Source organism: Lonchura striata, chromosome 4A (genome assembly GCF_050655825.1).
Source record: "Lonchura striata isolate lonStrDom1 chromosome 4A, ASM5065582v1, whole genome shotgun sequence".
Lineage (NCBI taxonomy): Eukaryota > Metazoa > Chordata > Aves > Passeriformes > Estrildidae > Lonchura > Lonchura striata.
The window spans coordinates 1,783,161-1,795,737 of NC_140742.1; the positions used below are offsets into that span (position 1 = coordinate 1,783,161).

General features: G+C 38.2%; 1 protein-coding gene across 5 annotated transcripts in view; it reads right to left on the reverse strand.

The window, feature by feature from the left end:
- Positions 1-12,577, reverse strand: part of DIAPH2 (diaphanous related formin 2) — a 165,256-nt gene that overhangs the window by 89,647 nt on the left and 63,032 nt on the right. For all 5 annotated transcript variants that reach the window (XM_077786471.2, XM_077786470.2, XM_077786469.2 and 2 more), the window contains 2 exons: positions 7,907-8,146; positions 3,080-3,209 (listed from right to left, as the gene is read on the reverse strand). In XM_077786471.2, the coding sequence (XP_077642597.2) occupies positions 3,080-3,209; positions 7,907-8,146 (370 nt within the window). The remainder of the gene's footprint in view (positions 1-3,079; positions 3,210-7,906; positions 8,147-12,577) is intronic.

Sequence of the window (12,577 nt, forward strand, 5' to 3'; positions counted from 1 at the left end):
TGAGGCCCAAAATCGGATGGGAATAACATCCCATAATGAGTGGGATAACAAGTGAAGTGAATGTGCCAATAGAACTGGGTCTGGTTGCAAAGGACAGGGAAAAGGGGGAAAAGAAAAGAAAAGGGGAAAGGGAAAAAAAGGGGGAAAAGGAAAGAAAGGGGGAAAAGGAAATCACTGACATCAAACCACGCACTGCATCACAGCCTTGTGAGTTTTGATTGGTTTTCCTTACACAGTCTGCTTCCAGGAAGAATAAAGTATTTTCCAATGATCTCTAGACAGTTCATCATTTTGACTTTTGCTTGTATTTTCCAGAATAAAACTGTTTCCTAATTTATTTTTACTTTTCATAAAGCTGCAGGTTGATCTTCCATCTTTAAAAAGATCAACTATTTTATTATACCTAATATCAGATTATTGAAGATTTTAGTACATGCATGGGGAGTTCATCTAATCCCATTGACCTTTTCATATTAAAATCCAGTTTTATGCTTTATCTCCTCTTTGTTAAAAGAAAAAAAAAAATCAGTTGTTGTTCAGATGCTGGTTCTTTATTCTTATGTGAAAATTAAGCAGAACATGATTTTTTTTCCTTTACATGGAAGTGAGAATATGAAGCATGATTGCAAAGAAGTTGCAGATGCCAAGTGCAGCATTTGGAAGGTTATGCACAGTTCAGACTACAAGGCTGCCTCCTGACTAAAAAATACCAGCATCCATCTCAAGTAATGACACTCACCTGCCTGGCTCATAGTTCCTTATTTAAAATTCATGCAGAGATAATATTTGCTGGTAGATTTCTTCCTATTTTATGAATAACCGATGCCAGCATCCTCATATCCAGCCAATTTATTCCAAAAAGAGGCTTCCCACAGGAAAAATAAACCCAACTGTCCATCCCCAAAACCACTGATTTATAAAGCACCAAACAATAAATAGGAAGTGCAAATCTTCATGCAAAGCACTTCCCCTTCCTACACAGAAAAGCAGCACGTGTGACAGAGCAGATGAACATTACAATTAACCAAGCCCCAGAAGCACCATGGGGAGCAGTTGAGGCAACTTGAACAAATCCCATTTATTTTGCCAAAAATCTGCCTTGCTCCAGAAAGCAAAGAAGGGTTGGAAGAGAAGTTTTGGTCATTAAAAATGAACAGGAATTTCTGCTCTGCTAGAAGCCAGTGCTGTTTATAGGAAATGCAGCTTTTATCTTACAGAATGCAACAAATTTAAGTGTAATAAAATCTTTTTCATATGTATTCTAAGCATCAGAATTATTGGAGGCTATGCTCCCATTAATATGTTTTCTCTGTTTAGGATGCTATAGCTTAACTAAACTTTACTGACTATTCCATTTTAATTCCTCAAGTCAACTTACAGAACATCAGAGGCTTTGAAGCAAACTATAAAAATCTCAAAGCTACAAGGTCAAGTGTCACCCACAGAAGAAAATTCATAAAAGATCATCAAAAGTGCCTGGTAAACCAGAAGACTTTACAAAGAAAGTAAGAAAAAGATGAAAAGTCACCTCCAGAAAAGAATTATCAAGTGGCAGAAAACATTTCTGGCATTTAGATAAGATGCAAAACTGCTACTTGCATAATAAATTAATTAATACGTTAGCCCACAGTATATCCTGAGCTGGAGAGGACTCACAAGGATGACTGAGCCCAGCTCCTGGCCCTGCACAGACACCCAAAAAACCCAAATCAGCCCCATTTTGTCCAGAGGCACTCAGAGAATGATCAGCAGCAAAGTGAGGCAGGGACACGTTTAATCCACACAAATAAAACACAGGCTATGTGCAGGAAAAAAACCAAAAGGTGCATGCAAGGTTTGAGAAGCAGCAAAAAAAAAAAGATAAAAGTCTGAAAAAGACAGACACACAAAAGTGTGAAGAGTGTGAGGTGAAACCATGGCAGAGCTGGGCTGATGGATGAACTTCCCCAGCTCCTCGGGGACACGAGAGCTCTGCTCCCAGCAGCCAGGAGAACACAGACTGAGAGCAAACGATGGCCTAATTAATAAAGTATCCAACAGCTAATCACTGCTCTGAAGAGAGACATTGACTGATATCACTGGGGAAAAGGAGACAAAAGTTTCCAGGAGAAAACCTGGACAGGGCTGGTGGAAATGTGCATCCAGCTACTTCTCCCATCTATTCTCCTTCATGTACTCCTGCTTGCCCAGGTATTTGTATATATTTATATTTATATTTATATTTATATTTATATTTATATTTATATTTATATTTATATTTATATTTATATTTATATTTATATTTATATTTATATTTATATTTATATTTATATTTTTTATATTGTTATAATGATCTGTTTATATTTATCTTCTGATTAAATGAGCAAATTAAAAGTTTGTGTTATCTTCATCTACCACCTACTTCTGCCTCAGCAGAAAACAGCAACAAGGGTGCCAAGCAGCACAGTCTGTGCCACATGAGAATGTGTCCAACAGATGAGTTCAGCTACCACATGCCCAGCCTGGCCTGCTGGCCAACCAAAAATAATCATTAATTGTGGCCTGTGCAGCACAACTAACCTAGATCTACTCATATACAGCCTGGGATTTTTCCAGAGCAAGCTGTTTATTTGCCTAAATAATAAATATTCATATTTATTACACATAATTTTGTATTTTATACCATATTTCTATATTTTATACATAAATATATTTATTTGCATAAATAATAACAAATTAATAGCACAGCTATTTGCTATTCTCTCCCAGGTGTGGAAATGAGGAAGGCTCCTTGCACACTCAGAGCTCACTCTTCAGAGGTTTGATGGGACACTCAACACCACCCCTGCACTGCTGGCACAGAGCACCTCACTGAAATAAACTGGATTATTTTCACAGCCTACTACAGAAGAAGAGGAGTTGCTCTATTACTGTTTTTCCCTCCTGACTTCCCAGCTCAATAAATACCAGAAAAGCAGAATCCATGTGGATTATCAGTGCTTGCAGGTTACATAATCCCACAATCCCAGATGAAATGCTGCAAGTATTTCATGTCAAAGCAAACAGCTGCTGTCTTTAGGTGCTTGGTGTGTTTGCTTACCTTTGCTTGCACTCTCAACGTGCTGCAGTTCATCTGGGAATTTTAAGATGTCCCGGTAATTCTCCTCACAGATTTCTGCCAGAAAATGCAGCAGGGTGGTTTTCTGATCTGATGATTTTGTATCTCGAATCTAAAAAGTGAACACGGGAGAAAACAAAAAGGAAAAAAAATAAATGTCTTAAAATATTTCAATAATGGGTTGCCTGCAAATAAACAGATTATTTTAAAATTAAATTTCTAGAATTCCTCATAATTTAGGACTACCTAAGAAATCCACCCGATTTCATCTTTTAAGAAAGAATGATTAATTTTGATGAGAACAAGATCTCAAGACAACCCATAAAGTTCTGAGATTTTAGCACTGCCAGTTCAGAATCCCCCAGGTAAAAACCAGCTGTGCACAGAGATTCAACAGAACTGAAATTAGAGCATTCCTTCAGTGCCATAAATGCCAAATCTCCACGGGAATCCCTGAAATGCTGCATAGCTGGACACTATGCTAACAGCCAGAATTTGCATTTTGACCAAACTAAAGGATCTCTTTGTTTTAAATCAACTCTTTTTTCTTGGAGCGAAATCTAAACCACGCTGTGTTAGGCTAAAGACTTGGAGACCAATTCTATAGAGATACACAAAATAAATGCACCCTGCCTTACCAGAAGAGAGAATAACAAAAAAGTAAAGGTAATCCTGGCTGCTGCTAAAGGAAATGTAATGCATCCAGCTGCATTCATGAAAAGCTGCAGGAAAACTCTGCACAATGGGAAGTTACAGGTAAATGAATATTTTTGCTATTCTTTTGACTGCAAGGCATTTTTAGTGGCCTGAAACAATTCAGTATTCCTGGAAGTGATAAGGCTCTGTTCTCCATTAGCCTGAATGCATGAACTGCTGAAATGAGTGTTTTTAGTTAAAAAAAAAATTAAAATAAAACTCTTGAACTAGTTGTTGAATATAGGACCAGTGGCAAATTTCCAATAACTTTATGGCTAAGTCCCATGGCACGGTGCACTTGTCTACACAACATCATGAATTTAAGAGAATGAGAGAAGAAATTTAAGACCAAATTTCTGAGTCTGCCCATTTTTGTGCAGATGTGAAGAAGGGATGTGTGAGCTGATGGCAGATCTAGCAGGAGCAGTGATTCCCTCTTATTCACAAAGGCAGAGCAGGTGCATGTAAGAGTTTGAGAGGAGCACTCTTCACTTGACAGAGAATTAGTAATGCATCTGCAAAGAATTGTTTTAACAGAATTTTACTCATCTAGCACAGTTCTTACACAGAAGTAAGCTACAACATACACAACAAATGAAATAAAGGATTTATTTAAGAAGAATACATAATGCGTGTGTAAAATCTCCTATTTGTTTTCTCATTCTCTAAATCACTTGAAGTTCTAATTCTATAATCCTCATGACAGGCTTGCCATCGATGTTCAATTTAATAGAGGCCTTTCAGCTTTAAGGATTACCCTGTTAGGAATAAATGAGTGCAGTGGAAAAACAGGCTTTTAAAAATATAAGGTATTTAGGCAATTAAGAAAGCAATTTAATTCATACCAATTCAGCGATTAAAGACTAAACAATGCTCAGTAATGGTATGAAGTTAAAGGGCTTTAATGTGTTACATACACAGAAGTTCTTCTGACTTGAAAAAATAGTAGATTTACTGGCTAAACATCTGCATGGAAAAAAGAAATTGCATTTCAATTTGCCTGTGAACAACAGTAGTGGGATTTGCAGTCTTTGATCTCTCTGACATCATCAAGTGGATAAAGTACTTTTTTTCTAAATGGACAAAATTATTTTGCTTTCAAATTACAACAGGAACATGTTTTGCCACCAAGAGCAACATCAGAACAAGAGTCAGCATTAGCACATTGTAGTAAACATGTATTTAGATCTTGAACAAATGTATCAAATTCATGTATTTGGCCCAATCATAAACAAGTCTCTGCTATATTAATCTTTAACACAATGGATGCAGATAGGCCTCCTTGATATTTAGAATCAATATCTGTACTTTAAAAATCAAATCCTAAGCCCACTTGTGTAATGAAACATAAGATAGGTGCCGTTTGAGTGTAGTTGAGCATATAATATTTAAATATAAAAATAGAAAAGGAAGGTAAGAACTGGGCAGGTGGCAGCTTGGTTGTTTCTGTATTCACACCCTGCACCTGTATTCAACATATACTCATATTCAATATATGCTCATATTCAGTAACACACCCATTATTTATTTTTTTTTTGCATATAAATGCAATACTTTTTATGCTCAGCTTTTTACTTGCAGTAATTTTGCCCAATAGATATAACATTTCTTGACTTGTAAAGAACCTAATGGCTTAGCCTGATTTCTGCTGTTCTACACACTCCAGCCAAGTGGATGAAAAGCAAAAAGAGCCTATTAAGTTGTGCTTACAAGACCAGGAGCTGGACTTTGATGAACCTCGTGGGTCCTTCCAACTCAGAATATTCTATCATTCTATGATTCAGGATAAATTTTTAACACTGTGGTGTTCAAATTTTAAAATACAGGTTTTGAGTCTATCGCCTTTCTTTGCCCCAGAGACAGAATTTGGAAATAAATTCAGTTTAAAAATAAATGAAATAAATTGCCAGATCAGTGTGGGCTACAGAAAGCAGCTCCAGCTGAATGCTGAAGCATTAATTTGAGGGTCAAAAGCACGAGATCCATTGCTTGGGAAAGGATTAAAGCAAGGTACACAGCACAACCACTCAAACCCAGGGAGACAGAGTAAGGTGTTTAATTCTGTAAGCCAGGAAAACACCACCAGAAGAAAACTCTCCCTTGGCACAGAGTAAAGCATTTAACCCATGCCAATCACACCATAACCCAATGCCAGCATGGGGCTGGGTTCTCCCAGGTGCTTGTGGATGCAGCTCTCAGGTGTGAGGGTTAAACTGGCAACCAACGCAAGGAAAAATTTATGTACGAACCATCACTGGAGTGACACTTTATTATAGCTATAAAAAGGCTCTCTATTGATTTTTATGAGATTATAGACCTTCTCCTATGCTAGAAATCTTTCCCCCTTCCCAGAACAAGGGCTGCTGGACAATAAATGTCCCCTCATCAGTAATGCTCAGAGTGGATAAACAGCTTGTCTTGTTCTATTTGCACGATGGACAAAAAGCAACGTAGCACCACTTAACAGAAGAACACACATTGATCCAGCCAGAAAGCTGCAAAAGCTTCACTGGGACTGAGCTCCTGGTCCTCACCTGAATCCAGCACCACAGCACCAGCAGCTGTACCTGCACATCCCAAAAACAAACCTCTTCCCTTTCAGTTCCACTCGCACAGAGCAGAATTTGGGAACTCCTGCTGCACTGGGGGTTCAAAAAGCAGCTGGATCCTCTGGACGTATCAAACAGCAAACTTCACCTTTAGTGGATTACTGCAGCACCTCCCTCAGCCTGAGCACTTTTCCTGCTGTATTTCTATTTTCACTGAGCATTCCATGCTCGGGCAGTGAAGATGCTCTGGTGCAGGCACAGGAAGAGCTGCTCTCCCTGGCCGGTCATGATACATCCCAGGAATTCTGATATTGATGTTTCTTATTTGAACAAAACCAAGTTCTCTGCCTTCTGCCAAAGGCTGTTTACCTCTCCAACCAAAGGTTGTAGGTAATTTCTGTCTTAAATAACATAATGCACTGCAATATAAAATCCAGAGATAATCTGTTTTTAAGGATTTGCAATTACTCCTCAGTCATTAGTCTTCTACCTCAGTCCGTGCAGGAAGGAGTTGTGCTTTATTTTATCATGTTTAAATAAAAGTTTTATCCAAAACAGATCTCAGATCTGAGTAATTTATTACTCAGATCTCAGTAATAAAATTATTTTCCAAAACCAAATATTTATCCCAGATCAATACTTGCCTTTTTTCTTCTTTTTTTTTTTTTTCAGAGTGGATAATGTAAGTACTACATCCAGTAAACAGACAATTAATTTTAAGATTGCTCAAGAAACAAGCAAAAAGAAAAAAAAAAATCAATACAAAACTCTGGTTGCATTGAAAAATGAATTCATCACATTAGGATTACTCATCATCAAGTGTGTGTATTTTGCACATAGATGTGTGCACACAGACATCTTCCACCTCCCTGACAGCTGACTCAAAAAAATAATAAAATTCTATTATCATGGAGAGAAAGTCCACTAAATGATAGTCACTGGTCTAAAAAAGGAGTTATTATAACTAGATAACTATAGTTATAACTATATAGCTATAAAAGGAGTTATTATAACAAAATGCAAAGTAAAGGCTCCCAAATTCTACTAGACAAGCTTGAAAGCTGAAATACATTCCTCAGGAGCAAAAAAATAAAGATTCCTTCAAATTACCCAAGGAATGTTGGGAGTGCTCCCTGTGTACTTCCTGCCCATGACCAAACACAGAGGTGCAGTCATTTTGATGAGCTAGCAAAGCATTTTGTTGAGATACATTTTGTTTGAATATGTCCATAGGTAAAACAATTGCAAAAGCAATAGGTGTCTTAGGTTGAATTACCATTGGGGCTTTAAGTGGCAGAGCTACAACCATTAGCTGCTCATTGCAGTTTACTGAAATGACAGCTGGAAAAATCAATAGTCCAAGACTTGTATTGTTGTCTTTACCTATGATTAAAAATTCTTGTCTTTGTCGTGATTCGTTAATCAGACCTGTAGGTATAGATTCACGACAGAAATTTTTCAAAAACCATATGAACTGTGCACATGGCACGTCAGTGAGTGACGCTTGCCCGGCTTTGGGCGCTTCCTCCCGAGCGCCGAGTTTCACCTGGGGGTCGCAGCTTACCTTGCACAGAAAGCTGATGTTGAAGCCCAGAGACTGAGCGTTCCTGGAGCCAGAGTTCATGTAGTTGCCCAGGAACAGCACCAGCTCCAGGAGCTTGCTGAAGCTCTCACTCTTCTTGAGCTCCTCGCAGGCCAGGGTCACGGCCATGATGTCGGGTTTGATGTTGTTGACGTGCTCCTCGAACATCAGCCGGAACAGGATCCCGTTGAGGCGCGCGCGCAGCATCTTCACCGAGCTCATCTGCAAGGGCACAGCAAACACAGCCCACCAAAGGCTGAGCCTCAGGAAAGCTCACGTGCAAAAGCCCTGCTTTGTGCTGTGCAGCCAGCAAGCCCCAGCTCCTGTGTGTTTTCACTGCCTGCCTTGCATTTCCCAGGATCCCTGCACCGCTGTGCTTCAGGCACTTGGCCAACGACAGCACGGCACTCTTTGCTTCCTGCTCCGATTGAAACGGACATTTTAAGGAATTTAGAGATTTTAGAGGAGCTAAGATTTTAGTTAGAAATAAGCCTTACTAGAGTTAATTAAAATAAATGAGTAAACCTTGATGAAGTTAAGAGTTGGTAGTTAACTAATAATTGATTGCTTGTCAGCACAATGTTTAGTTAGCTGGGTTTATAATGAAGAATACACAAACTAACAAACAGCTTTTAGGAAAATCAGACAATTGTGGGGCTCCTCTGTTCTGAAACCAACTGAAGACAAGGAATGGGAGTTCTACCAAGAGTTCATTTGTCATATTTGCATTGAAAAGGTAGAAAGGTCAGAAGGAGGAAGACTTCATTGACTTCCTCATTTTGGGACCCCTCCCCATGAAAGGGACACCGACCCATTCCAAGGGACAAACCACGCATGCTGAATGGCTTTGGGAGTGATTGGCATAGGAAGTGAGGAATGGGATGTACCAAAATGATGAATATGGATTGGTATTTTGGGTATTCAATACTTGTATGGATAAAAGGACTCTGTAATCACCTGGAAGTTGCAGTGTGGATTTGGGAGCGATCCCATACACAATAAACACACACTTTCTAACTTTAAACTGTTAGAGAGTAGAGAGGTTTTGTCCGTCACAGTTGGATATCGGTACTAGATCAATATCCATATTTTTTAATAAATCATGATAACAGAAACTTAGCCAAAGACAGCACAGCACTCATTCATTCCTGATAAAAAGATGGGACATTATAAATCCTGACCTTGCAACATGCCAAATGACAGAGATACTGAAAATATTCCACAATGCTGATTCATTAATTTAAATCCCCAAGACCAAATTCACTAGGCTAGGTAACAAAATATGGCTGTGTCTGTCGTATTTTGCACGAGTGATCAGAGTTATTTCCTCCCACTTAGCACACCATAATTCACAAGAGGGATTTAAATTAGTAAAAAAAGATGTACTGAGCATTGTTAAACAACTTGAAATTAATTTAATTGCAAGAAGGGTTATGTTGCAAATCTATCTCATTTTACTTAGCCGAATACAGGAAGATTTCTTCCCCAATGTATTCACCATCAGGGGTGTTCCTGAAGCACTTAGCCAGAAAAGCTTTGCTATGTGGCAAATCACAGATCTTGACCAGCAAAAGATTTTGATGTGCTCCTGTCTCTGTTGGCCAAAATTTGGCCATGGTCCTTTAAAGAACCACGATTTTTCTAGCAGTGCTATCTCCCAACAGCTACCAGAAGCAGCAGCAATAACTTTCACAGGAAGGACTTGAGTGGCCTGAATAATAATGAATTCTTTCTAAAATGAACATAAACATGAAGGCGCTCCAGATGGTCTCAAACAATTCCTATGATCAGGCTGGAACAAGGAAAAGGAAAGGATCAGAAAAGAAGCATTTCAGCAGAACTAGTGATCTTTTTTTATAAATCTCCATTGTCACAAATTTCGCTCTGAGCCTCTATAAGCCAAAATCATTGAAAGTCTTGAAACATTATTCTTCTAATCATCCTGCATTTCAGAAATATCATACTGAAAACATCTGCCTTGAAAGGACCTACTTACACTAATCTGCAGTAGATGGAAATTAAAATTAATCACATAATTTGCTTTAACTTTTGTAGAACAATCTCCAATTGCTGTTTTTACTCAAAATGGCACAGAAAAAAATTGTCGAAAGCTTTAGATCCCAAAACCAGAGTGCAACAAAACATATACAAGCCCACAGGAGAGTGAGACATAAACATTTGTGAAGAATAATCCTTAAACTTCAGAGAGGTGTCCTTTCTTTAATACTGTGTAGTGTCATGGAACACTGATCATTTATTAGCTTTTGACCACCAACCCAGCAGTAAGTTTTAATTCCATTCCCTGACCTACATAATATTTTTAAACTATCTTGATAATTTCCTAAGAGCTGTTTCATGTGGATTGTTTCCTTAAAACGAGAACATTTTTATACACATAAAAATGTGTATATTATATTGTATATTCTGTGTATTTTATACACATAAAAATGTGTATATTCTACTGTATATCCTACTGATGCCCTTTAGGGGCTGTAGGAGATGGCCACAAATGCCATTTTAGTTCCTCCTGCCCCACCTGCCCCAATTTCCCCTTTTGTGGGCCTGTTCCTAAATCCACGTGTTCAGTGGCAGAGAAAGAGGGGTCACAATCTGAACTTGGAGCAATCTCCTAGAATCAGGTAAGGAGCAAAGCCTACATTCACTTGGAAAGCTCAAATTCTTTATGGCTCTAAATAAAATTAGTGTCAAAAGCGTGTAAGAAATGAAACATTACAACAGCAAGCACTGGTTTCCCCTGCAAGCAGTTAAAGAGGCAAGAAAATGGATATTTCTTTTCCAGCTGACTGTCAGTGATGGGCTGCATGTCATTATTTCCCCTTCTGGGCTCTCATAAAAGTCTTGTCTGAACTCTCTACCTAATCAAGTTCTTTATTCAGTTCTTTATGCTTTATTATCATCATTCAATTCTCAAGTCCTGTATTAAAACGAGGATCAAAGGCTATTGGAGAAAGGCAAAAAGCACAATTAAATTTGCCTCACTTCCTGAGAAAAAGCTGACATTCCTCTAATAAAAATTTGTCAACTTACTAAGGCAACTTAGCCTCTTACCTGTGTTATATTAAAGTTTTCTTTTTTTTCCCTGAAAACGTTCTAGGAAGATTAATTCTGCAGCAGCTCACAAAATTACAATGAGGCCAAACAAGCAGCCAATAAATTCAATTTAAAAGACTGAATGACTGTAAACCAATGGAGGTGCAATAAACTTGCACAATTCTCCCCACTTTGTCTGCCCCCCAGCCAGGACTGCTCATGACAGGGTTACACAGGAAAAAAGGGTCACAGGATATGCAAGTTTATACAACTCCTCAGTCAAATTTATGCTTTTGTCACAGTAAAAATGTTCAGCTGGCACTGAAGTGGAAATGCAGTTCCTTACTGGAGCTGCAGCTGTTCCCATATCACAAATTAACTCTGGAGCACAAGGTTTATGTGTAGAGCTCAGGTAAAACACTGCCTAGCTGAGGCACTTACAGAGCTGATTAGTGAATCTATTTTTCTTGCCCTACTTCAACATCAATGCAAACTTTCCTTCATAGGAAGTTGTGGTGCCTTTTTTGATCCCAGGATGTAACTTCAAAAAGTTCCAATAACTAATTAGAATGTATAATTGATTTTAACATTTCATCTAAATGAAAATGCAGTTCCAAATTTCATTTACATATCAGCTGAATTTTAAGTTAATTGGTTCCTTCAAATAAGTTAATCTTTTACTAAGTATGGCTTTTCTACATGAATTTTAAGTAACTTATTCCAACCTTTATTAAATTTGATGGGCAAAGTGATTATCCAATTAACATATCTTAATAATTAACACACCTAAACCTACATAAAAATAAGGAGACACATTTTAAATATTATTTAAGGTAGTCTGTCTTCTATTCCTAAAGCCAAGGTTAAGAAGATTATTAATGAGAAGCTCCAAAATTAATTTGACACATTGGAAAAAAGAACTTCAGTCAAGAATTTAAGTTCAGCTGCATTTCTTCCACTTTAATGGCCAGTTCCATGATATCATAATCAGAAACAAAGTCAGCATTTTAGCACCAGTAATGCAGTTAGAGGCCTCTAGAAATAAGACAGAAGCAGGACCCATAAGGCAAAGCACTGGTTTTTATTAAAGCAGATGGCAAAGCTGAATAAGCAAACAAGCTCCAGGAAACTTGGTTCCTTCGTAAGGCAAACAGCACCATTTGGAGATGTTTGATTAAGCAGTTTTCGCTAATTAATGTTGCATTAAATACTTGGAAACTCTCTCAACTTCCTCTAGTCAGTGTTTCCTCAGGAACACCAATCTGTGGAGCAGTGCCCACACTGGGACTGCTGGAAATAAAGGAACTTGGGTGGCTTTTAACTGACCAGAGGAAAAGGCCAATTCCTGCAGTTCCACTTTGGTTTTGCACTGACCAGAGGAAAAGGCCAGGATTCCTCCAGTTCCACTTTGGTTTGACCTCCACCTTGCCTGCTTCCACTGAGCATTTCCCTTCAACACACTCCAGATATCCTCCCTGCACAAAACCCAAGGAATTTCTCACTTTGACAAAAATTTCTCACTTCTGTCCCCCTAGGTATGGCCATAAATAGATGTAAATATAAGATAATATATAATATATACATATATCATGATACACATAT